Source organism: Urocitellus parryii, chromosome 1 (genome assembly GCF_045843805.1).
Source record: "Urocitellus parryii isolate mUroPar1 chromosome 1, mUroPar1.hap1, whole genome shotgun sequence".
NCBI classification, from domain to species: Eukaryota; Metazoa; Chordata; class Mammalia; order Rodentia; family Sciuridae; genus Urocitellus; species Urocitellus parryii.
In genome coordinates, this window is record NC_135531.1 from 281,400,314 (window position 1) to 281,426,845 (window position 26,532).

The window sequence follows — 26,532 nt, forward strand, 5'->3', positions numbered from 1 at the left end:
TCCCCGGCGCCCGGAGCGCTCATCTGCGCCTCGGGATCGGCGTGCGGTTGGATGGAGGCTGTCCCGACGCCAAGGAGGGCTGCGCGGGGACGGGCGATGAGTCCACCCGGCTGCCTCCGAGAGAAGAGTCCGCAGGAGAGGTGCGCGCGGTGAGCGGCAGCAGAGGAAGCGCCGGTGCCCCCCTCCAGGAAGCCTTCGAGGCGCTGCGGAGCCGGGGCTCGACAGGCCAGGGTCACTCCCGGGGGGGGGTGGGGGGGGTGGGGTGGGGGGCGCCAGCGGGAGGTGTGGTCATTCTGGGGGTTGGGGTGCCTCGGCCAGCTGCAGCTCACTCTCCAGGTGGAGGGTCAGGGTTCTCTTGCCCGGGTGTTTTCAGGGGAGGCCTGAGTTAGGCTCTTGCCACTGGAGTCCTAGGCCAGAGGTCTGACTCTGGGGGACCAAGTAATCAGGTCTGGCCAATTGCCCCCAAAAACAAACTGGAAAAGTTATGATGAAGACCAGTAAAGGAGCTTTCATCTGTGTAGCTACACTGGGAAGACAAGGGGACCTTAGCCCAGGCTCTCAGGGGCTGGCAATGACTTCTGGTTTTTTTGGAAAGGGGAATGGGGCAAAGGTTGGGGGTTTGTGTAGCTGAACACAATGCACAGCTGCCACAGCAGGTGATTTTGTCAAGCCCTGTCTGGTCGATCATTATCTCAGGGTTTAGGATTTGATGGGTCTTTGTCAGGATAAGAAAATTGCTCTGGCTGAGGCTGTATCTCAGTGGTAGAGCGCCCACCTCGCCCGTGTGAGGCACTGGATTGGAGCCTCAGCACCACATAAAAATAAATAAAGACACTGTGTCCATGTACAACTAATATATATATTTAAAAAAAAAGAAAGAAACAAAGTAAAGAAAATTGCTCTTGCCTTGGGCACAGTTTTGACTCATGTCATAGATGTTTATCCTTCAGACCTCTTGTTTCAGGAATCCCAGGTCACTGAAGAGAATGGCTTTGGAGAACTTAGGGGCGGAAAAGGAAAGGCAAAATGGAGTTATATCAGCAACCAGGCCCTCCTTCAACAGTGCTTTAGGGAATATCTGAGCAGATTATCTGTAAGATACTAATTTGAGATACAAGGTTTAAATTAGTTCAGCCAAGCAACAGATTGAAAAGCTGCAGTCACATTCAGCAAACTAGCAAACTTGGGACACTTTGGGATACTTACAGAAAAGAACACACTTAAGGGTGTGTGGAAAGTCCCTGCAATACAGGGAGACTCCTGAGATTCTCAATCTAACACTCAGTTATGACTAGTCCAGCTTTCCAAAGCCCCAAAGCCTATTGGATGATTTCACACAGTTTATAGAAAAGGTGGTGTGTGAAATACTAATGCACATTCAGCCAGGCACAGTGGTACTGTAATCCAAAGCACTTGGAAAGCTGAGGCAGGAGGATGGCAAGTTTGAGACCAGCCTTGGCACGTTAGTGAGACCCTGTTTCAAAATAAGCTGGGGATGTAGTCAAGTAATATAATTACTAGTATCAGGCAGGATTCTCTACTATATGGATTTTTGAAAATTTCTGGTACTGGTAAAAAGATGCACAGATAATCTTAGGGATCTTTCAGAGGACTTGGATTTTCTTTGGCATTTATTTTATCATCTTACAAAGCAAGACCATGCCGTGTGGCAGCTGTTGTCTTTGGCACTGGTGATAGAGCAGGAAGAAACAGACAAAACTCACAGGCTCTGGAAGGTGCACTTTTATTACTCGGTTGAAATGGACACTAAACAAGGAACACATGTCATGTGTGGGTCACATGACAAGCACTGATGCCAGGAAGGAAGTCCAGGCTGGCCTACAGTTTTAAATACTGCTGTTGAACTCACCCGGAAGGACAAGTTAAAGCAGACACTTAAAAATATGAAGATGGGGTGGGGCCAGGGTCATTGCAATTCAAAGAAAACTGAAAGTACAAGCCCTGCCCTAGGGGAGGAGGCCCTGTGGGGGTGGGGGAGAAGCCCAGCAAGGAGAGTGTGGCCGGAAATGGGCACCCAGATTCCCTGGAGTCCAGAGACCATCCCATAATAAAGAGAAACTACTGGTGGAGTTAAAAAAGCAAATGGGAAGAAGCCTGGGGAACGTGCAGTCAGCTGGGTGATCCAGGCCCACAGACTTTTAATCTTGCCAACCAGTAGTAAACATCTGAATGGATGTCTATTGATATAAAGAAGTTGGAAACTGTAGATTACTAGATATTATCCTTGCATGTTCCATCAGCAAGGGGGATGTGGAGGTCCTCTGGAGCAGTTTGTGGAAGACTGTTGGAGTATGCAGGGGAGTCCACTGCCCTGGACATTATTTGCTCTCAGGGGACTGACCTAGTCCCCTGAGAGCAGCTGCTTCTCATTTTTACCTCCTTTTCCTAACCTGGTGTATCTTCCTTTCCTCCAGGAAAATTTACATGGACTATAATGCGACCACTCCCCTGGAGCCAGAAGTTATCCAGGTCATGACTGAGGCCATGTGGGAAGCCTGGGGGAACCCTAGCAGCCCCTACACAGCAGGTGATTCTAGAAGAGGCTTGGGCAGGGGTGGGGTGGGGCAGAGGCCTCCTAAGGGGCACTCACCCCAGTGATGGCTTTGTTTGCAAAAGATTTTCTGTCTAGCTCTCAATCTTTAGCTGCATTTTTTTCTGAAAAGTTCAGCTTTGTAAGTGGAGCCTTGTTGAAGCCACGGCCTTCGCCTTTGCTGTTCACTGTCACACGCTCTCCTTTGCTTTTTCTCACATAAAAAAGAGGTCTCATCAGGAGCTATTGGCAATGCCAGTGTCTACTAAAATCCTTTCACATACCCTACAGAATTTGCAAAATATGTCTTTTAAATCATTAAGAGCATATAGAATCCCGGCCTTTTTTAAAAATGAAAGTCACTTGGGCTGGGGATGTAACTTTGTGATAGAGCACTTGGGGCGGGAGTGCAGGGAGTTGCTCTAAATTTTGTTACTTTTGTTACATGTTACAATTATGAATATTCTATTTCTTTCTGATTTTTTTTCTGTAGAGCTTTAAATTGGAGATTTTGGAAAGTAATTTGCTTCAAGTCAGTGGTTACCTGGCAGCATTACATTGTGTTTTCATTCAGACAGGCAGGCTGTCGTCTACCCTTTTGTAGCTAATGTTTATTGATAAACTATTTTTAGCCTGGTGCAGTGTCACGCCTATAATCCCGGTGGCTTGGGAGGCTGAGGCAGGAGGATCATGAGTTCAAAGCCAGCCTCAGCAAAAGCAAGACACTAAGCAACTCAGTGAGACCCTGTCTCTAAATAAAAGACAAAATAGGGCTAGTGATGTGGCTCAGTGGTCAAATGCCCCTGAGACCAGTTCCTAGTACCCGCAGCCAAAAAAAAAAAAAAGAGAGAGAGAAACCATCTTCCCTGGATTATGATGAACTAAAATAACTCTTCAAACAGGATATCGCCTAGCCTCACGGTTCAGAAATGCCTGTGGGCAGCTTCAGGGGGACCCGGTGCTTCTATGCCTTTTGCTTATTCAAGTTTTACTGCAACTTAGTAACTAAAAGCTTCTTCAAATCAGACACTAGTAATTTATTAACTTGTTTGTTGGCTAATCTGGACATTGCCTTGTGTCTAACCTCTCTTTTGATAAAATTGAACTTTCTGAAGCATTAAAGTTGAGAATATGGAAGATGATTAAATGCTAATAAAAGAAGGAGTTTGGGAAGCTCTCGGGAGAGTATTCTTAGCCTGAATAACATATGCTGTAGACTGGTAGGTTGCTTCAACAGCTTTTGTTTCCACAAGTTAATAAAAAGTGGATTTTAGCCCACTTTCTGTTGATATTCAGGTAGAAATGCAAATAGAAGGAGAAGAAAGGAAAAATTACTTTATCATAGACTGCTTCCGTTTTCACAATCTCTGGATTCAAGATCTTTGCAGGCAATTTAGGGAAGCACTGAGCACGTGTGGTAAGCTTTGTAGACCAAGACATGTACCACAGCCTCACAATAACTGGGTGTGACCTCTGTTCATCAGTTGAGACCTGATTTTGAAGCATGGTGCTGCCCAGAGTGGACTTCTGGACCCTGTTGAAGTGAGGTGTGGGCTGTATCCATGACCTAGAAGAATTATATTCGCACACAGTTCAAGTGAAAAAAGCATGTGTAAACACATTATCAGCATGATTTCATTGTTTCCCTTTCCCCACCAAAGAAAAATCAGTGTCTGAGTAAGTGTGGAAATTATGGTATGTAGTTTTGTTGTAAGAAATAAACACCCAAACACCCAAAATAACAGCAGGCTATATAGCTTGCAGTTTATTTCTCACACACAGTCTGGTCCCATGTAGAGCTCCCTCATTAGGGGTTGGCTCCTCCTTTCTTACACCTCTTCCGTCCTCCATATGCACTTCTTGTTGTTGCTGTTGTTGTTGTACTGGGGTTCAAACCCAGGGCCTTGTGCCTGCTAGGCATCAACATGCATCTCGACTCTTAAGGTCAAGATGGCTGCTCCAGCTCAAGCCATCATGTCAACTGTTCGGCCTGTCAAAAGGAGAAAAAGAGGAGGATAAAGGTATCCCCGAGTCCTTCAAGGACACTTCTAGAAATAGCATGTGACCACTTTGCCCAGAAATTGGTCGCATGGCCACATGTAATTGTTATGTGAGTTGGGAATTGTGTTCTTAATTCTGGGCAGCCACGTGCCAGCTGGAAAAATGGGCCATCCACCTGGTTGGTTGGGGCCTGGGACATGAGGATGGTGGGCAGCCAGTAGAGATGAGGTGCTCATGTGTTGGATACTCAGGTGTTAATACCTGCACAGCACTTGTCATCTAAATTTATCCACAACTGACACACATAGTGTGATGAGCAGCTTTGCAGTACCAACACAGAGGGAGGCACCTCTTCAGGCTCTGAAGGAAACTGTTAACCTTTTAAGGCCCAAACTGGGTCCTTTCTAACACCCCTCTTTCCTGCCTTCCTGTTCCTGCCCTAAAATGGTAACAAGCATGTGCTTCTGTCTGCTGTGCTCTGCTCCTCCATCTCAGTCACCTGTGACTCCTCTTCTAAGCAAAGCCCTTAGACTGTGGATGACAGCTGGAAGGGAGCCTTGAGTTGACAGAGTGAGTGTGCTCAGGCTGCTTTGGCTTGCATGCTAGTGAGGACTGTGAGGTGGGCGCCTTTATTATCCCAGGTTTAAAGTTGAGGTCCCTGAGCAGTACGTGGACATATGGCAGACCCCGTATGGAACCCAGCTCTTGCAAGTTGAGTCCTGGGCCTTTCCCACCATAACCACCCTTACTACAGTAAGTCGCCCTGACAGCATTCCCTGGGGACAGCACTCCCTGGGGCTCTGCAGTCTGGGAGCTCAGACCCTGCCTGCAGCAGCAACCCTCCAGGAGCAAGGAGCAGCGTGGACCCTCCCACTTTGAAGTCCGCCATATGCTCTTCAGCCAGCTCTTGGGGGGAAGTGGGATGCCTCTGGTGGGGAGGACTAGAGGGACACTCCAAGGGGAGCCAAGAGCATGTGGCAGACAGGAGGCCTGCCCACATCTGTGGACAGTTCAGAGTGAAGACCCTGTTAATCCTCACACTTCACATTGAAATCTCTGCAGCAGAGTTAAGGAGTGTGAGAATTGCTTTGTAAGTTCATCTTGGCTTTTTATATTTCTATTTTTTATGGTGTTTTCCGTTGTATAGTTTTTAATAGTGCCTGCTGAACTTGTTTTTACAATTAAGACTAGCTCGTTGGAGTTTGAGGGCTGTGGCTCAGCTGACTGAGAATGGTCCCTGAAGTTCTCAGCACTCCTCCAGAGCCCCCCTTCTCTGCCACAGGAAGCATGGCTCCAGCCCCCCTGTCCAGGGAACCTGGCAGTAGCTGGATGCGCAGCCTGTGTGGAAGCAGATGCCCTTGTCACACACGAGGCTGCCCTGCATATTTGATTTGACGTTGTATGTGGAATCATGAGTTCTGTTTTTGCTTATTTTTGTTGTTTTGCAGCATGATCTTAAGCAAATTATTCCACCCTTTCATTCTCCTGTCTTGATGAACGGGAAGCCAGGCAGATGGCCACAGCTTCCCCTGCCCTCTAGCATCCGGTAAGAAGAAAGCCGTGTCACAGGGAGCATGGAGTTCCCAGGTGTGCCCTGCATTTGTCTCTGGCTCTAAATTCCTTAGACCCCAGTGGTTGCCGCTGGATCGCTAGTGTTTTCCTGCTGCCCCCTTGCCCAGGCACTGCTCAGCAGTAGCACCCTGTGACCACACAGAGGACCTCTTTCCTCCTCGGTCACCCACTCAGGTCTCTTGCTTCTTTGTGTGTGGTGGTTCAGTTGAATGTGTTGATCAGACTTGGGGCTACAATGGTAATGAACTTCCTTTTTGGTTTCTCAAGGTAAAAAGGCCAAGGATATTATCAGTGCAGCTCGGGAAAGCCTTGCGAACATGATAGGTGGCAAGCCTCAAGACATCGTCTTCACTTCTGGGGGCACTGAGGTAATGTTTTGATGACCCACCCTCTTAGCCATAAGGGCAATAGAATAGAGAGCAGTTTGCTCTGGGTTTATCTTATGTTTGGTTTGTTTGGTTTTTAGGAAGAGTTGTGCTTGGTGTTGCTGACTTACAAATAAGCTTGACATAATCAGTGAGCATTTACCCTATAAGTAACTTCCAGTGGCTGTTGGGTGTTTGTAGTACAAAGTGTAAAGTGGCTTGCTTTGTCTTGCTGCTGGGCTCCAGAGGGCCCCCTTGGCTTGGCTTTGCCCTGGAGTCACACTCCTGTGAGTCCTGCTGAAGTTGTTTGCCTTATTGAGTTTGAGGTTTGGTGCATCCAATGGAACTTGTTTTCACATTGATAAAGACCTTTCAGGACCTGCAGAGAACATCCGGCATGGCCTCTGCTCAGTTTCTTACTGAAAGAAAGAGGCAACAGCTGTCCACATAGAAAATCCACAGGAATCTACAGCTGTATGATCAGAATTAATGCCAAGCTTTTAAATCCAAATATCAATTGAATTTTTATATGCCAGCAGCAAAGAGGTATTTACTAGACATGAAAAATACCGAGTACTTAGGAAATCTAGTAAAAAAAAGAACCAGGAAAGTTAGAATATTACTAAGAGCCTTCAAAGAAGTTCTGAATAAAGGGGAGTGCATCACGTCATAGCCTGAAGACTCAGTGTTATTATAAACATTTCCATTCTTTCCAAATTAATCTATAGCTTCAGTACAACCTCAGGTGAAATTCTGACTCCTTTTTGGTGAAATCTCACAAACTAATGTATATAAAAATACAAAAGAGTGGTAGTTGGGAGTTCTGGAGATTAAGAACACAGTAGGAGGTCTTGCTCTAGGTGGAATAAGGACCCAATTGTGAAGATTTATCAAGCTTTTAGGTGAAAATTAGTATCTTTGAGCTGGATTTCTCAAATGAACCACAGACAGTGTCAACCTAAAGGAAAATATTGACCAATTCTATCATAGAAACAATAAACTTTGGTTCATTCAAGAACACTTTGAAGAAAGTGAAAAGACAGCTGGACAGCTCAGGGAAACATCTCCACGGGAGCTGGCCAGCATCCACGGAGCAGGACCTCATGCGCCGGCAGAAAGCCCAGCTGGAAAATGGGCAAGAATCTGGACTACACACTCCCTGGAGGACCTTGGTGACATCTGCACATGGAGCACTCCTCGGCCTCAAGGGTGACCTCCGTGAGAGTATAGGAGAACAGAGCCTCTGCTCGCCCACTAGGAGGACAGTCCTCTGATGCCGAGTGTTGATGGGGAATGAAGCTGCAGGAGTGTGGACTGAGGGCCACCGAGGGCAGGCATGAGTGTCCTGCCAGCCAGAGTCCACACAGAGGCTCACACCCTGGAAAACAAGGCAGTGAGCCAGGACACGAGGACGAGGATGCTTGTAGCAGTGCTGTCTGTGACCGCTGGAAACTTCTGAATCAAAAAGCACGCCCTGTGGCCAGGTCGGGAGGGGTGATAGCACAGGCTCTGCGGCAGTGTGGACGAATCTTCAGGTGCTGAGGAAATCAAATGAGTGTCTCCTGCAGAGCCGGGCCTCAGGGAGCAAAGGGCATCAGAGGGTGCCACCTGGGGCCTGGGCACTGTGACTCAACCCCTGGCCTGGATTCCCTGGCTCACCAGGAGGAGCCACCTGGGCCTCAGCTGCCAGGGGGCCCCAGGTCTCCATCTGGAGTGGTGTGGTCACATCCCTTGTGCATTTTTTTTTTTTTTTAATATTTATTTATTTATTTATTTTAGTTTTTCGGCGGACACAACTCTTTGTTTGTATGTGGTACTGAGGATCGAATCCGGGCCGCACACATGCCAGGCGAGCGCGCTACCGATTGAGCCACATCCCCAGCCCCCCTTGTGCATTTTTTGACGTGACTCACTGTTTGAACAGCTCACTGATATGCTCTGGGTGCCTGCAGGCAGTGTCACTTCGACCAGGTTTCTTGGGGTGGCAGGAGTGTGCCTGGCCTAGGTGGAGTCCCGGGCCTCATCATGGCATCCCCCTGGGGTAGATGGGTGCAGGGCTCAGGACACCACCATCATTTGATTCACCCTCTGGATCTCTGGCCCTCAAGGTCATCAAGGACCACTTTACATGGGATTACAGGGCCAATGCAGCCACTTAGAGCCTTGAAGACTCTTCTTTCTGGACCCAGGGCTGCTGTGTTGGGTGTCAGTGTCCTCTGCAGGGGACCTGGGCTAAGGAGCCACCTTGTGCCTCGCCATCCCAGCCATGCCCTCACTGTGTGTGGTTGGAGGCCGCTCCTCTGGTGGAAGCCTGGGCACATCCTCGGCTCTCCCCAGTGTGGCTGTGGAGCTTCAGTGGCCTTCAGAGTCTGGGGGGCATTGCCTGGTAGGGTGTGAGGGACTGCAAGGTGCAATGTCTGATAAGGGTCTGCTGTGGGGTTTCTTTTCTGGAACTTGAATAGATTGAATTTTTTTTTAATCTTTTTTTTTTTTTTTTTTTGGTGGGGTTCTTTTTTTTTTGTCATTTTTGGAACTGGGGGTCGAACCCAGGGCTTTGCGAATGCAAGGCAGATGCTTTGCCACTGAGCTACATCCCAGCCCGAATAGATTGAATTTCTAAAGGACCAGAAGCTTCTGTTCCCTTCTTGTGAAGGTGAAAAGAGGCGGGCGATCCCGTTTCAGGATGCTCTGAAGGGGGGAAGGTGCCAGGAGGAGCAAGGCACTGAGTCCCGTGGCAACCTCGGGGTTCGCCAGGGGGAGGCCTTCCCAGGTGCGGGCAGCATCTCTGATTCTCAGATGTTTTCATGACACTGTCCTTTACAGACTTTTTTTGGAGGGGGGGGTACCTTTTCTGCTACATTTAACAATAAGAATTAAAAAAGAAAAAACGTTCCCCCACCACACTCCCTCCTACCGTCATCCACGTCCTCTCCCCTCGGGAGACCAGCATTTCTCTTATACCCTCCAGAGAGAGTCTGCATTATAAAGCCAAGAAGCAAAGCACCTTTGACTATTCTTCTCATTTTGCCTTTTGAAAGATTTATTTTTTTTTTTGCAAATGGGTCTGTGGTTCCCCTTTTCTAGGAATCATAGAGCACTGTATGTAATGCCATCCACCATTTTTATTACCAAGTACGTTTGAGAACTTTCATTATCAGCACAGAGAGCTTTTCTGGTGTTTTAATGCTATGTGTTCCACCAAGTGCATGTGTGTGATTTATTGAACAGGTCCCCTTGGTGGTAGACGTGCAAGGCTTTTCAAGGTTTTGCTGTTACAGTGCTACTTTTGATGACTTTTATATACATCGTTCTGCTTCTGTGCAAGTGTAGCTAGCTGTAGAAGAAAGCCCAAGAGGCAGAATCCGTTGCATTGCTGGGCTCGTTTGATAGCAAAGCCAGTGGCCCTGTATGGAAGCTGTGCTACTCAGACTTCATCAGCAGACTCTGCCTGGGCAGCTCTTCTGACAGCTTTATAAAATTACAAGATTCAAGCTGGGCACAGTGGCGCACACCTGTAATCCCAGCTGCTCAGGAGGCTGAGGCAGGAGGATCATGAGTTCAAAGCCAGCCTCAGCAATTTAGTGAGGCTGTAAGCAACTCAGTGAGACCCTGTCTCAAAATAAAATATAAAAAAAGGGCTGGGGATGTGGCCCAGTGGTCAAGTACCCCTGGGTTCAATTGCTACCAAAAAAAAAAAAAAAAAAAAATTACAGAATTGATCATGTTGCTTAACGACAAAACAGACATGGCGACTATAAATGAATCCTCAAGTTTTTGCAAGTTTGGAACTCATAAATCTTACAAAAGCTACAGCTCAGGAGGTTGTTGTTGTAGTTTGAAGCTGTTTTTTTTTCTTTTTAAATGTTAGACACACAAGAACAATAACAAGTGGGAGAGATGGTCACCCTCACTCTTCCCTGAGGACAGTGTTTATAAATGCTTTTCCGGCTCTCTCTCTGCAGTCGAATAATCTAGTCATCCACTCCATGGTGAAGTGCTTCCAGGAGAGCCAGACGCCGCCTGGGGGCGTGGTGGAGCAGCACAGCCCCGAGGAAGGGGCCAGGCCCCACTTTGTCACTTGCACCGTGGAGCACGACTCGATCCGCCTGCCCCTGGAGCACCTGGTGGAAGGACGGGTGGCCGGTAGGTGAACCCCGCGGCTGGCCCACCCTGCCACGCTGGTGGGGTGGGACACAGCAGAGCACAAACTTCCTTCTTGGTGTGGAAGACGATGCTCCGCTGTGTGAGCTGCCGCACTTTATTTACTCATCAGGATGTACACGGTCCGTCCGTTGGCAGCTTTTTGGCTATGATTCATAATGCTGCTACGAGCATTGGTATAGAAGTTACAAGGAGTTTCATCTTTGAGGTGGCATCTCACTGTGTTGCCCATGCTGGTCCTGAATTCCTGGGTTCACACAGTCTTTCTTCCTTGGCCTCCCTGGTAGATGGACTCCAGGAGTGTCCACCATGCTCGACTGTAGAAATTATGTGAACACTGTGCTTACTTCTCTTGGATTATGTCAAGGAGCAGAATTGCTGGGTCATATGGTAATGATATCTGACAAGCTCTGAAGTCCCTCTAACTAGCCCTGACGTTTCCCATCAGCAGCAAGTCGGGGTCCCAGTTCCCCACCCTTGCCAACGTTTGTTATCGACTGTCCTAGTGGTGACACTCCCTGACGACCAGTGTCGAGAATCTTCTCAGGCCTTATTTGTATATGTCTTCATTGAAGGAAAGTCTATTCAGATCCTTGCCCATATTTTAATTGGATTTCGTTTTTTGAGTTATAAGAATTTTTCCTATATACTTGACACATGTCCTTTATCAGATACATGAATCGCACATTGTTTTGGTATTCATCATGTTTTTCTCCTTCCTCTTCATGTTTTCCTTTGAAGAATGGAAGTTTTAAATTGTGATCTAATTGTGTGTGGGGGGAGGTGTTCCCTGTGTTGTATCTGAGCAGGCTCTGCCTCACACCCACGTCTCTGATGCGTCTTAAGTTGACTTTGTGTGAGGTCATTTCACAAATGCCCTTCATCAAGCTGAAGAAGTTCCCTTCCTCTCACGGTTGGTTGGGTGCTGTCATCAAGAAGGTGTTGAATTTTATCAAATGCGTTGTCACCCTTGTTGCTGGTGTGGCTCAGTGAGCTTCCTGCAAAGTCCTCTTCCCCACACCGTGCAGCTCCTGCTTCACAACTCAGGCCCAGCCCTGGGCAGGGGCACAGCCATCCCAGACCTTTTTTTTTTTTTTGGTATCTGGGATTGAACTCAGGGGCACTCGACCACTGAGCCCACCCCCAGCCCTATTTTGTATTTTATTTAGAGACGGGATCTCACTGAGTTGCTTACTGCCTCACTCTTGCTGAGGCTGGCTTTGAACTCTCGATCTGCCTGCCTCAGGTTCCTGAGCAGCTGGGATCACATGCGTGTGCCACCGCACCTGGCCCCCAGCCCTTTTTCACTTTTTAGTTTGAGACAGGGCTTCACTAAAGGCCCTGTAGCTGAGGCTGGTCTCAAACTTGTGATCCTCTTGCCTCAGCCTCCAAAGTTTCAGGGTTACAGGTGTGCACCACTGCACCTGGCTGCAATTTTGATTCTTTGAAGTCTTTGAAATCTGTGTTGGCACTGGGAGGGCTTTTAGCTCTGTTTCCTAGTCTGTCAGGTCGTCTAGTTGGCCTGTGGCTTAGCTGGTGCTGCCACGGAGCTACCACCCTTCCCTCGTAGTTTCTTACCAGCCGAGTCTGTTGATTTCAGAGAACCTTAGACTCGAGCGTCCCCACAGCCGACAGAGGCTCTTATTCCTTCTTTTTAGCTGTCTGAACTTTGACAGTGAGTGACTTTCATAACTTTGGGAATCATGCAGTCTCCATGGTGGTCAGCCTTGGTACTGTGCTCTGTACTTCAGAGGTCACCTTCGTCCCGGTGTCCCAGGTGAACGGGCAGGCAGAGGTTGACGACATCCTGGCAGCTGTCCGCCCAACCACGTGCCTTGTGACCATCATGCTGGCCAATAATGAGACTGGCGTTGTCATGGTGAGCCACCCGCTCCCCTCCTCAGGGAGTCCCGGGGGAAGGTGCCCAGCCGATGGTGTTCTCCTGCGTCTGGGCTGGGCCGTTCTTTCACTTCATAACTGTCTGTGCTCCTTGACTCACTTCTTTCTCTGGTCTCTGTTGTCCCAAAGCCACATACTCAGCTGTCTGCCTCCCCCTGCAGCCTGTGCCTGAAATCAGCCAGCGCATCAAAGCCCTGAACCAGAGGCGGGTAGCTTCCTGCCTGCCGCGCATTCTGGTGCACACGGATGCCGCCCAGGCGCTGGGGAAAAGACGCGTGGACGTCGAGGACCTAGGTGTGGACTTCCTGACGATCGTGGGGCACAAGGTACGGCTGAGGCCGCCCCCTCTCCTGGGGGAGGCTCCCTGTTGATTTAGAGGCCCACCGTGCGGCAGAGCCCACAGCACTGTGTGTGGGTTATTCACTTGCCGTGACAAGCAGCTCATGGTCTCCGTCCTCAGGGATTTTAAGAAGGGAGTGCCATCTTCCTCTAGGATGCCATTTGGCAAGTGCCACGACAAGAATGACAGGTATCCCAGCCTATGGGAGCAGGGGCAGGAGGTAGCAGCTGCGGGGTCTTCATGCGCCCTCATGTAGGACTCCCAGCTCAGATGTGGGGCTGCAGACCCTGCAGCTTTCTCTAATCTGATTAAAATGTGGCTGCTGCCCACGAAGGTTCACCTCAGGCGGAGCGTGGGGAAGAGTTCATAGTGAAGGCCCTGGGGGTCTGGTCTTCCCAGCGCTGATGAGGACCTGAGGTGCTGCTGTCCTCCCCAGAGCAGTGCGTGTGCAGCCAGACAGGGCACTTCAACCTGGCGCCTCTCACTTAAGATGCGGAGTCCTTGCAGGGAAAGCCGTGGTGATCTCCAGTTCCAGTGGCTAGTCTCCTTTTACCAACTCTGGTGTGAAGTGCAGGGAGGTCCACCCTGCCTTTCAGGCTGGGGCTCTGCCCTGTCCCCAAAGGCATGTTAGAAGTGGTGGCAGCACAGCCACGGGGCCACCATGAAGCCACAGGACAGTGCACGCCCTGGGTGGTGCTCACTGGGTGAAAGACTGCCTTTTCCTTCCAGTTCTACGGCCCCAGGATCGGAGCACTTTACGTCCGAGGGCTCGGTAAACTGACCCCGCTGCACCCTATGCTGTTTGGAGGTGGACAGGAGCGCAATTTCAGGCCAGGGTAAGGTAGGAGGTCGGCCACATCTCTGAGCTGCTGCTGTGCCGTTGTCCGTAGAGCAGTGGCATTTTGTCGTGTCTCTGTCTCTTGCAAGCTCTGCACTAGCACTGTCCCCGTCACTGTGGGATCCGGGTAGCGGTCGTCACCGACTGGTACTTGGAGCACTGCTCAGGGATGATTCAGAGAACATGAAGGAAGTCTCTCCTCTCTTTCCCTTTTTTATTTTTTGGTACTGGGGATTGAACCTGGGGTGCTCTACCACTGAGCTACATCCCCAGGTCTTTTATTTTATTTGAGAGAGGGCGCCCCTAAGTTGCTGACCCTCGCCTCAAAGTTGCGATCCCCTTGCCTCAGCTTCCTGAGTTCTGGCATCCTAGGCAGGCACCACCAAGCCCAGCTCTTTCTCTCAGCTGCTTCAAAGCATCCACTTCCCCTTGTTATCTTGGCCAGCCACTAAGGAGACGCTGCCTGGCCCTCGTGGACGGGTAGTACGGCTCCTCTCCTCACTGTGGGGATTGGGTTAGCGGGCCACAAAGAGGTGCCCTGGTTCCCTGGCTGGTGGCTGCTGTGTCTGATTATGTATGGTGACGTTGTACCAGGGAACCAGTTGGTGCCAGCACCACCCTTCGTTAGAAGCTTCATGACAAGAGAGAGAACGAGAACAACGTGATGGGTTCCCTGGGCTTCCTTTTTGCCTCGTATATCCCACACTTAGAGCTGAGAAGCCGGCCGTCTAGAAACAGCAGTGATGACAGAAGAAACATGCCCCCTCTAGGTCTGCTTTCTGGAAAGAAGAGAAAACTGAAGCCGTGCCTGTTTCACTCTAGCCAAGCATCAAGAGAAACCTGCCCTCCCCAGCTCACACCAGCAGAGTGTGTGAGGAAGCCAGACTGCCACTCACTGCCGAGCCAAGAAGCCCCCAGCCCACAGTGTGTCGGATCTGACCCCTCCCACCAGTAACGAGGCCCTTTCTCTGCGGTGCTGGAGAGACAGTGTGGGACCCTGGACCTCCACCCATACATCAGTAGCAAGTGTCTTTTGTCTGGGTGTCAGCACAGGCCACGCAAAGGACCTGGGCCTCCACCTCTACCCGGCAGTGACAGGCAGCCACTCCTTCCCTGACTAGCAGAGTCTCAGAATGAAGTTGAGACTCTTTCATATATAGAAATGTCCATGTTTCATTTGAAGATCATTCATCATGCCAAGAACCAGAAAGATCTTAAATTGTTCGAAAAGACAATGGATAGAGTCCTCCACTGAGATGACAAAAATATTAGAATCACCCAACAAATATTTATAGCAGACACAGTAAAAATGCTCCAGTGAGAAATCTTGGACACCCTTGAGCAGATGAAGTAGACGAAAGAGAAAGACGTAAAGAAGAACCAAAGTGGAAATTTTGGAACTAAAAACTGTAGTAACCCAAATAAAAACCTCAAGTTGATGCTTTCATGTCGGAGACCAGCTCCAACAGGGGGTCTCAGGAGACAAACGGATGGTGAGGAGTCGGCGAAAGAGGGGGTGGAGAAACAACACAGACACCAAAGTGAAGGTGTTGATCCCAATCTTTACTTGTGAAGTTGATCATATATACTTTTCATTTTGGCAGGCTTACAGTATTTTGTGGTTACAAAACAGTAATCATTATTCAAAGAAACAAAATATTACATAGTTACAATTAGAATAGAAGAATGTATTTTGACTTATGCATAAGCAAGCATTTGTACTTTCAGTTGAGTTTTGCTTTGAGCTGTTTCTGCTTAGTTAACTTTTAATAATAGTTACAAATGTCCCAAACTATTGGCCTATACCTTGACTATTCTTTTCTTGACTTACTGACTGGAACCGGTGCCATGGTTACGGCAAGTGGTTGACTTGTTATTACTTTTAATCAAACAAAAGTAAGAGCACAAACCATTGTGCACAGAAACAAGAACAAGTTGCCCAGTACTAAGCACTAATCTATCTTCTCTAGATTTTAATTTAATTTCTCAAAAACTTCCCTGACAGGAATACAGGGAGTTTTTCATTAGACATTAACAATTTACACTCCACAGCTGAATCATTGCATTTAAAGCAAACAGATCTATGCTTTAGAAGTAGTTGCATTAATTGGGAAAGTCATGATTTTTCCTTCATACTTAATGGTCATATGAGAAATCACAACTATACTTATTAAAGGAATACAAAAACAAACCAGCCCATTCCCAGAAACATACTGCGTTCCTCCAGAGGATGGACACCTTGCGCCATCCACCTCAGTAGGGCCTTGCCATTGCCTGAGTCAGGGGAGGGGCGCAGCACTTTCAGCCATAGAACAGGGGGACAAAGGAGAGGATCACAAACTGGAGGAGAGAGGAAATAGACTGGGAGAAACAGCAGGTGAAGCCCCGGGTACCCTGGAGACTCCACCAAGTGATAAACGTTTATTTTATCATGGGGAAGAAAAGTCAACAGGGCTGGGAAAGTAACTTGAGGTAGTCATGTCCAAAGAATTTCTTACGTTCGCCAAAGACAGGCACAGACTCGGGCCGCTGGAAAGCACCCAATAGGGTGAGCCCCAGGAGACTCACCCACCAAGACACATGAGTAAGCTTCTACAAGGGAAAGACAGAAACACCTGAAAGTAGTCAGAGCACAATGGCAGCTCCCTGTTAGGAGAAGCACATCTGAGGGAGAGGGGGCTTCTCCCAGGAGCCACGGAGGCAGAAGAAAGTGGACGATATTTTTCAGATACTCAGAACTGTCTGCTCAGAACCTCATGCCCAGGGAAGAGAGCGGCAGGTGCGTAGGGGAATCAGGCAGGCGCAGGAGAAGAACATCCCCACAGGCCAGTCGCGTTCCTTCTCCTCTGGCCTCTTCTACGCAGTGTGTGATGGCTTCAGTAAAAGTCATAGCGATTTCTCATGGTTATAAATGCATATGGAGAAAAGGTTTAAGAGAATTACATAAAGACAAAAAGCAAAGTGTCTCTACTTCATTTGAACTGGTAAGATGACAACACCAGTAGACTGACAAGTCTTACCAACGTGGTTTTCAGCCACTGAGAACACTACCGAGAGATGGAGAGATAACAGCAAAAATCCAATTTTAAAAAATGTTAAGTGCCCACAGGAGGACAAGGAAAAGAAAATAATTTTTTAAATGGGGCTGGAGATGTGGCTCAGGGGTGGAGCACTGGGGCAGAAGAGTGAGGCCCGAGTGTGCTCCCCCGGCCCTACAAAAAAGGGAAGAGGGGGATGGACCAAGTGAAAGGGTGTGCTGAAGCCCTAGCACATCAGTGACTGGGTTAATGCAGATGTGAAATACACCTGTTAAACTCACACCAATACAGCAACAGGCAGCCGGAAAGTAAAGGGTGGGAAAGGGTTTATTAGGTAAAAACTAAAGCTAGCATTACCTGGATACCAAGACCCAAAACAGCGCACAACATAACAAGACTCCAGACCTTTATCTCTTGTGAATTCATGTGTACAAACCTTTGACAAAACATTAACAAGTAGGGCTCAGCAGTACACAGGCAGAGTCCTGGATTGTGACCAAGGCAAGGTTATACCAGAGTCCTATGGCAGCTTCCGTGTCCAAACCCAACCAGTGCAGCCCATCACATTAACATGGGATGGGGAAAGAAAAATAACATGGTCATATTTTATGCAGAAAAAACTTTTGTCATAATCCAGCACCCAAACCTGATGTCCACTCCCATGCCTGGGAGCAGAGCAGTGACACCTGCTGCTGATTCAGCTAGCTCGGGAAGTTCTCATCAGTGCAAAAAAAGGAAGTCAGAGATGAACAGACCAGAAAGGAAGAGGCAAAACTGTTCCCCATCATGTCACAGGATTATGTAGAAAATCCTGAGAAAGGGACTAGAAAACTTCCAGAATTGACACAGCTAAATCACAGGGCACAAGATGTCCATTTTAAAAATCTGTGTTTGAATTTTAAAATACCATGTACGATAAAATATATTCAGTTATATGTCTAACAAAGTTTATAGGACTTGGGGGAGGATGAAAGATATCAAAGAAAATGTAAAGAACAGAGAGATGCCATGTTTCTTTGGGAAGATGCAACCTAGTGAAGATGTCAGTCCTACCCAGCTTGATGGACAAGGGAATACAGCTTCTCAACAAATAGTGTCAGAACAGCTTTCATGAGCACGGCAGAAAGTCGATCAGAAGAGAGAAGAGACAGTCACACAGGTGCCACGGGAGGTTTATAGTTGTTTGTCCTGGAGATCGAACCCAGAGGTTCACTGAGCTACATCCCCAGCCCTTTTATTTATTTTTTTATTTTGACACACTGTCTTGCTAAGTTGTCTAGACTGGCCTCAAACTTGCCATCCTCCTGCTTCAGCCTCCTAAATTGCTAGAATGACAGGTGTATGCCACTGCAGCCAGCTCTAAGTGATCTATAACACACACAGTTTAATGTAGGAAATACACCTTTTCAACAAATAGTGTCAAAACAATTAGGCGTCCACAGGCAATAAATGAACCTTGACCTAAGCCTCACACCTGACGAAATATCAACTCAAAATAGATGGTGAAATGTAACATAAAGATATAAAACTTTTAAGCCAGGTGATGTGGTAGCACACACTTCCCAGACACTTGGGAGGCTGAGGCAGGAGGGTAGCAAATTTGAGGCCAGCCTGGGCAACTTAGACCCTCACTCAAAATTATTAAAAAAAAAGCTAGGGATATAGCTCAGTGGTAGAGGGCTTACCTAGCAAGCATCAGGCCCTGGGTTCAATCACCAATACCATGCAAAAGAAAAAATAATCATCTAGACATCATTTTGCCATAATATGTATTATATTTATATATAGATAAAACTTTAAGGAAAAAAACATGAAAATCGGGATCTAGGCTAGGTAGAAGATTCTTGGGCTTGACAGCAACAAAAGTACCCATAAGAGAAAGTTTATATAAATTGGACTTTACAAAAATTTAAGTATGCTCAGGAAAAGAAAAGGATTAGGAAGAGTAAAAATACTTCTTGGTTTTCTTTGGGAAAGACCTTATTAAGAGGCCAAAAGTCAGTGTGCTTGCAGAATGTCTTTTCAAATGAACTGACCTGACAGAGTCCATAAATCACTCACCAGTCTCCACAGCAAAAAGCCATGGAAAATGGACGGAAGACCTAAAAGGACATTTCCCCAGAGGACACACAGCAAAGAAGCCCATGAGAAGGTGTTCACGGCCTTAGTAACGAGTGGTGGTCAAGGCTTTAGTAACTTCAGATGCCCATCAAAGCCGTATGAGATGCCGTCGCCACACACCTACCAGACACAGGCGCTGTGGGTGCAGGGCGCATCGTGTTGGCAGGCCAACAGCAGCCTGCCGCAAAGGGTTAGGGACAAAACTTTAAATTAAGGAAAGTATGATGTTCTGTTTTTCTTGCAAGCAGGGCAGAGTTCTGAGTTCTGAGCATGCGAGCCACTGCTCCTCGGGCCCCTGCCCCGATCCTGCGCACGCACACCCGCCCAGTTGGCTCAGTGCCTACGGTGGTCAGTGTGGGCAGGATAAGTGGAAACTTGGCCTGGAGGCTGGGGCCTGCTACTGGCACTGAGCACCCATGTGGCCCATGTTTAGGAAGATCATTTAGGTTTTGTTTGAATTCAATGATGTTCTTGGAGAAGGACTCCTTCCCAGGACTTTGGCTGATTCTGCATGATCTCTTGTCTCCTACAGGACAGAGAACACTCCCATGATCGCCGGCCTCGGCAAGGTAAGCCTGGTGCCCTTGGCCAGAGGGGTCATACTGCTGTCACCTCAGCAGTGTTTGGAACCAAGGCTTCAGGGGGATGAGGTTCAGGACCCCATGAATGGACTGATAAGAAAAAAGCCTAGATTTCATTCCTCAGCCTGGAGAACTGTGCCTTTGGAGATCTGTAGGGTGGGCTGCACCTGCTTAGGGTTTTTTTTGTTTGTTTTGTTTTGGTTTGGTTCAAGGGATTAAACTAGAGGCACTTAACCACTGAGCCACATTGCTTGGGGCCTCACTGAATTGTTGAGGTTGACCTTCACCTTGAGATCCTCCAGCCCAGCCTCTGAGTCACTGGGATCACAGGTGTGTACCACCATATCCAGCACTCATCTTTTCTAAAAAAAACTGTAAGATGTGTCTGTGATGCTGGGGGTTGACTCCAGGCTCCTCACACAGCAGGCAAGTGCCCACCTTTGAGCTGCACCTGGCCCCCAGTCCTGCCCTTCCTGGTGTTGTGCTATGGTAACCACAGCTGTTGGCGGGAGGAGTAAGCGCTGGAGGCCTGGCACCTGCTCGTTGATCCCAGTGACGCAGGGAGGCCTGTGGCTGAGAAGTGCCTGGGTACAGAAGTACCTGGGGTCAGATCACAAGGTCACCCGAGAGTTCCTCAAGCCCTGGGTGTGGTAGCTCCCTATGTGAAGCCTCAGCTCGCGGCCCCCAGCCTGTGACCTCACGCCTAAGGTTCATTGCACTCGCAGCTGCAGAGGTGCCCAGCTTGGTCTCGGCTCCATCTCCCTCCTTGGGTCTTGTCCAGGGCCTGGCCTCCACTTGCCTGGCCAGCAGGGTCCTGGGAGCAGCCTCTACTCTGCCAGCCTCTCCTCCTCACGACACTCAGCTTCTTGCTCCTCTTCCCTGTGCCTTGCTGAAGGGACGGTGGCCTCTGCTGTGTTGTTCCAGCCATAGGGCTGTCCCCAGGCCCTTGGCAGCATGACACCACCCCCAGCCAGTGACACCACCACAGCCCCGCCCCCTGCATTGTCTGCTGCTGGGTCCACTCCACACCTGCCCTGGTGGGCCTCACCTGCCCAATGACCATAGCTCAGGGTGAGTCCTCACCTTTCTCCAGGAAGACCCATGTCTCCTGCTGCTTGCTGCACATTTTCTCAGGATCCAAAATCTTCCTGGGTCCCTCCTGTCCCCTCTCACCATGAGGCACCTCCTGCCATCCCCATCCTCACTTTAAAAGCCTGGGAGACCCCTTGGGCCTTTCCTGTCCTCATCTTCCGCATCTAATAGAACATCCAGTGCTGCCCTGGTCCAATCTCATGGCCCCCGGCCCTGGGCCAGGTCCTGCCTGCCATCCCTGCACAGCAGCAGGAGAGATGTGGCCATCGGCCAGGTCACCTCATCACTGCCCGTGACGGCATTTGCCTGCAGCACTTCACTGGATCCGGCTCTTAGGGGCCCGTGGAGCCTGTCTCCTTGTCCACTGCTGCCCTCTCCTTTGGCACAACAGCCCTCCTACCCCAGGGCACACTCCTGCTCCCAGCGGGGCTGTGGCTGGGGTGCTGCCCTCACAGCCATCCCCGTGCACCCCAGAGGCTGCGCAGTCCCTCCTAGGTTGCCTCCACGCAGGTCTCTCCCGTTCTGTTCCTCTCAGGAACACATATTCCTTGGGGTGGGGACCCTTCGTGACATGTCTGCTGGGGCGTATGGTGCCTGGCACCAGCGGGGGGGGGGGCTATGGAGGGAGTGGGGCAGCACCCTCTCAGGAGGCCAGTGTGGTGGACACTGTGGAGCTGATCTGTGCCCTTGGGCTGGGAACTGTCGTTGGGCTCTTTAAGCCTTCCTGCTGTCCTTGGCTTTGCAGTGACTGGGCTTCTCCTCAGTGTCACCTGTCTATGTCTCTAGGCTGCTGAGATGGTGACTGAGAACTGCGAAGCTTACGAGGCACACATGAGAGACATCCGCGACTACCTGGAGGAGAGACTGCAGGCGAGTGGGGCCACGCACAGTGCCGGGGGCTGTGGGAGGGGAGCACAGCAGGTCACGCGGAGAGAGGACTCAGAAGCAGAAAGCGAGCTCCAAGCAGAGGTCCCCAAAGAAGGACCCTGGCCAAGCAGACTGTCCTTAGGCAGAGGCACTCACACGTGCTCAGAGTAGTGCGGCGTCCGCCTTGGCTTCCCGTGGACTGCCCCTCGTCTTGCCTCCCCTGTGGTCCTGGGGATGGAACCCAGGGCCCTGCGTGTGCTAGGCAGGTGCTCTGAGCCGGGACCAGACCCTCAGTTCTCACGGTGGTGTTCCCCGATGAGGTGAGTGGTCACTCGCTGAGACAGCTGCTGCCGTGGAGGAGTCTTTAAGCCATCACCAAATGCTAGATTCCTTTTTCTTTCAGGCTGAATTTGGTAAGAGAATTCATTTGAACAGCCGGTTTCCAGGAGTCGAACGTCTTCCCAACACCTGTAACTTTTCCATCCAGGGACACCAGCTTCAAGGTGACTACCTGTCTTGCCCTGGCCCTCTTGGGTGTGTGTGGCTCCCGTACAGTGGGGCTACATGGGTTTGGATCCGGGACAGTGCCTCCCCTCTTGCTGTATGCCTGGGTACCGCAGCTCGTGCTGTTAGCAGATTGCCAGGGGTGTGACTATCACGGGGCCAGGCGCTGAGAACCAGCCTGTCCCCTGGGTCAGCTGGTTGGTGGCTTCCTATGGCTCCAGCCATTGGCAGCTTCGTTGCTGACCTTGCGCATTTTAGGAACACTGAGTGTGGATACTCTCAGTTCTCACATCAGCCATTAGCTGTTAGGGAAGCAAATAAAATCATCCATTGCTTAGAAAGCTCGTCTGTTTTGTTAGCAATTTATAAAATAATTTGAGAGGAAGAGAAAATAGAGGTAGTCGTTTTTAACACCTGGCTAAGTGAGGGCAAAGTGCCCCTCTATGGGATTTGTTTATTCCTCTGACCTTCTCCCCCAGCCAGGAGGCGGGTAGTGTCCCTGCCTCCCAGAGGTGTGTACAACCTGGCCTCAATTCCCTGAGGTCCCAGTCCAGGGCTGACCTGCCGTGTTTCCTATGTGCCCCAGAGAGCATACCCGATCACACCTGCACACTCAGTTGGACTTCACAGAAGGGCTGTGGGTCTCCCTGGATCACACAGAGAAACTGGCCCTCCTGTTGGACTCGCAGACTCCCCTGGGTGCCATCAGTGTGGCAGCGTGACTGAGAACTTGGCATTCCCACAAGCAAGGACGCAGGAAGCCACTCACCCTCTGCCACACCCCTTACCCGGGAGAGTGCTGTTCCTGGCCACCTCTGGGGCACTTTGTGCAGCGACTCTCCTGCAGCCACCCAGTAGCTGGTGGCTCTGAAGTCCCGTGCTGTGGAACAGAGGGAGGCACCTGCCACCTCATCAAGGGGCTTCTACCCAACAGGGAGGTGAACAGGTGACAACCCAGAACAAGCCGTAAAGAGAGGTCAGAATCCCAGGGGTCCTGGAGGTGAGGGTGTGAAAGGCCATTTCCAAAGCCAGGCTGATGGGGCAGGAGCCTGCCCTCCTGCAGCCAGGAGAGAGGGGAAATGTTTTCACTGGGTGCTGCTAAACTCCCACCACCGGAGGTCTGGTGGGTGCCTGGAGGGACCAGGCCTGAGTGGGAGGAGTGGCGAGGGGTGGCCCAAGCCCTGGGTCTCAGGCACGTGCTGTCTTTGCAGGCTATGTGGTGCTTGCACAGTGCCGGACGCTGCTGGCCAGTGTGGGGGCTTCCTGCCACTCGGACCAAGGGGACCGGTGAGTGCTCGTGGCCATATCCAGTGCTCGGGTGGAGGCAGAGGGGACCGAGGGCTCTGGTCACCTGAGCAGCAGACCTGCAGGGAGAAAGCCCATCCCTGGCTTGCTGTGGCTGTGGTGCCTGTAGGTAGGCGGAGCTGCATGAAGAGCCCGGACTTTCAGGAGAGCAGCCCTGTGGTGGCCACAGGTGGCCATTCAGGTCTGGAGCTAGTGGGACAGTACTAGAGAAACAGCCCTGCCCCAACTGGCAGAGGAGGATGAGGACAGGAATCGGGTTAGCACCCAGCAGCGGAAGGGCTACAGAGGGCTGGCATGGCCAGGAGGCTGGGGTGCAGCAGTCCAGAGCCTCCAGATCAGAGAGGTGCAAGTGAGAGGGCAGGCGCAGGGGCTGCCACTGGTGGAGCCCTGAGGCGGCCTTGCTCTGGGTGCTCACCACAGCCCTGTGCTGAGAACTGTGGGAGCCTGTTTCTCAAATGAGGCAACTGAGGCCAGAGGCGGGGACAAGCTCAGGAGGAACAAGTGCCAGTGGTTCCTGAGAGGAGGCAAGAAGTAGGGTCCCCCCTCTGGTGGCTTCTGTGTCCTGGCTCAGGAATTGAGGGCATCCCCCAGGAGGCAGTGGTGAGGTGGGGAAAGGGTCGGACTGACTGGGAGCCCCACAGCCCGCCAGGGCCTCGAGGGTCAGGGCGGGGGTGCTGCTGGGGACAGCTGTGGAGGTGGCTGAGGGGCTGGCACTGTCCTGGGCTGACAGGAGGCAGGGGCCCAGCACACAGATGGACTCTTGTCCTGTCACTGTCCTCAGTGTGGTGCACGGAGAGGTTGGGGAGGAGAGGCAGCCCTCGCCTGGGCCTGCGTGTGAGGACCTTGTTCCTGGGGCACTCGGCTGGCGCTGTCCTGCTGTGTGCGACCCATGAGGCGGCCCTCAGTGCCCCTCGGTGGTCTTGAGGCACTGCACCCTGGAGCACTGGCGGGCTCTGGTGTGTGCAGAGCAGCGCCTTGGCCCAGGCGCCCGGGCGAGGCCTTTGCAGTCTCTGTCAGTACGGGACAGGGAAGCCTGGGGCCCTGGGCTGCTCAGGGGACCCAGCGTGAGGGGCAGCACCACCCTCCTGCCGTGAGGGCTGCAGGGAGGCTCCTGGGGAGACGGTCACCACAGGTGGCTGGGGTGGGCTTGGTCCAGGGTGTCCCTAGCAGACGACGCTGAGGGGCAAGGGGCGGGGGGAACAGCCAGGCCATGGAGTGGGCATGGGGTTTACCCAGCCCGACCTGGGGGCTTGGCTGAGAGTAAAGGGCAGTGTGTCTTTCCTGAGTGGCACGAGCAGGAGACTGTCCTCAGGGGCCGCTGACACTGTCCTCCTCCCCAGGCCGTCCCCAGTGCTGCTCAGCTGTGGTATCCCCTTCGATGTGGCCAGGAACGCGCTCCGGCTCAGCGTGGGCCGCAGCACCACCAGGGCCGAGGTGGACCTTGTTGTGCAGGACCTGAAGCAGGCCGTGGCCCGGCTGGAAGGCCAGGCCTAGTGCTGGGGCCGCCCTTGCCCTCGGTGGCCAGGGCAAGGCTGTGGTCATTGCGCCCATAGGAAGCCTGTGTCTGACTGTGCCTCTCAGCTGCGCCAGGGCCACCTTACCTCCTTTGATCCTCGCTGTCATGGAGTACCCAGGCACGGCGGTGTCCGTGTGCCTCCTCCCCTGAATGTGGGCTGATGCACAGATGGCCTGCCCAGCCCAGCTCCTGACAGGCCCAGGACACCAGCACCCACGTAGGACTGTCCCATGGCGCTGCCAGAGGCTGTGTGGAAATGGAAACGCTTCTCCCCTCGCCCCTCTGGGCACTCAGGGCTCCCGCCCTCCAAAGGCTGGCTTTATCCAGAAGATAAAATCCACTGCCAGTAAGCTGCTGTCAAAGATAGGAAACTATGGCACCTGCACCATGTGATGTGGCCTCCCCTGACCTCCGTGGGCAGTGACCCCCAGAGGGGTGGTAGCTGCTGCTCTCGCCTCCCTGCCACCATCATCCTGACGATGCCTTGTCCCCGTGGGACACCTTCCTGGCAGACAAGCATGGTCTGCCCTCATGGTTCTGTGGGCCATTGTCCACTGCCCTGCCCTGCCCCCCATCATGCCCGCTTCCCCTCTGCTTTCTTACTCAGGATTCAACTCCAGCGTCACTGCTGTGAGTGTGTGCAATTCCGGGTCACCCCGCGGTGGGGGCCAGGTCATCCCTGACTCTCCTTACTGTTTGCAAAAGATTTGTTTATCCTCACAGAATGTATGGTATACACATCAAATGCCAATATTTACATAGGAATGATTTTCAGAGAGTAACATTTTTAATGTGCTTTTAAGGTCCAAAGAACTATAGGATGATATATTGAGGAAAGGATTATCAGAAATTAAATGAACTAATTAAAGATTTGCATGCCTACCTGGACGTCTGTGGCTTCCTGTGTCTGTGACCCGTCCTCTGCCTACCCTCTGCCTGTGCCATTCTCAGCGGCCGAGGGTGTCTGTCTGAGCCGACAGCAGGGGCGTCATCCCAACCTATCATCTTAACGTTGTGCTTTAGTCTAAGAAACGCAGCTTGGGATCCTGCCTCTGGGAGCCCTAGAAAGTAGATTCCTGACCAGTGCCTGCCAGCAGCCCTGCCAGGAAGAGACCTCGCTTGTCCTCACCTCCATCAAAGACCCATGTAATGTCTAGACCCTTGATGAGAACAATCTGGAAAGAGGTGCTCATGATTAAGACTGCTGCCCCTGAAACTGGACAGGGGCTGTGAGTCCCTCATTCTCACTTTGGAGACCCTCCCATCGCACAACCACCTGGACACCCACTGAGTGTCACGGCCAAGGGCAGGACCTGTCTGTAGTGATGGCATAGCACAGACACTTAGACCCCGGGGGCAAATCACCCTTCCAGGAGAATTGGAAGTGCCAGGGGGCCTGGCAGGGCAGGGCACTGCAGGTGCTCGGGAGCCCGTGCTGTCTGTAACTGGAAACACCTCTAGATGCTGAGACTCGTCCTGCAGAGAAACCTGGTGTGCTTCCTCCTGCCTCACTGCAGGTGAGATGAAGGCCCTGGCAGGAGGAGGAGGTTCCGGCTGCTGGGCAGGATAGTGTCTGGGCCAGGGCCAGGCTTCCCCTTGCTGGATGGCGCCCAGCCTGTGCAGCCCTTCTCCCACTCTGTGTGCCTTCCACGCTCTGCAGCCCCAGGCACCTGGCCCTGGGGGACTGTAGGAGTGGCTTGAAAGAGCTGGTCCCCTGGGCCTGCCCCCATCCTTGCACCAGCCTGTTGCCGCCTCCCATCTGCCCTGTGCTCTGCTTATCA

At 51.2% G+C, this 26,532-nt stretch overlaps 1 protein-coding gene across 4 annotated transcripts; it reads left to right on the forward strand.

Annotated features, from left to right (window-relative positions):
- Scly (selenocysteine lyase) lies at nt 1–25,624 on the forward strand. 4 transcript variants are annotated; one of them, XM_026396030.2, is made up of 13 exons: nt 1–140; nt 2,436–2,548; nt 6,001–6,139; nt 6,392–6,492; nt 10,452–10,632; nt 12,402–12,529; nt 12,711–12,875; nt 13,619–13,725; nt 19,419–19,455; nt 21,346–21,429; nt 21,830–21,929; nt 23,142–23,217; nt 24,576–25,624. In XM_026396030.2, exons 3-13 carry the CDS (start codon nt 6,127–6,129, stop codon nt 24,727–24,729), a joined length of 1,146 nt encoding a protein of 381 aa, XP_026251815.2. In that variant the 5' UTR covers nt 1–140; nt 2,436–2,548; nt 6,001–6,126; the 3' UTR covers nt 24,730–25,624. The 4 variants fall into 4 exon arrangements, with proteins under 4 accessions (XP_026251815.2, XP_026251816.2, XP_026251813.2 ...); XM_026396031.2 differs by having other exon boundaries at nt 6,001–6,098; XM_026396028.2 differs by lacking the exon at nt 6,001–6,139 and having other exon boundaries at nt 1–149.
- The last annotated feature ends 908 nt before the right edge of the window (nt 25,625–26,532 follow it).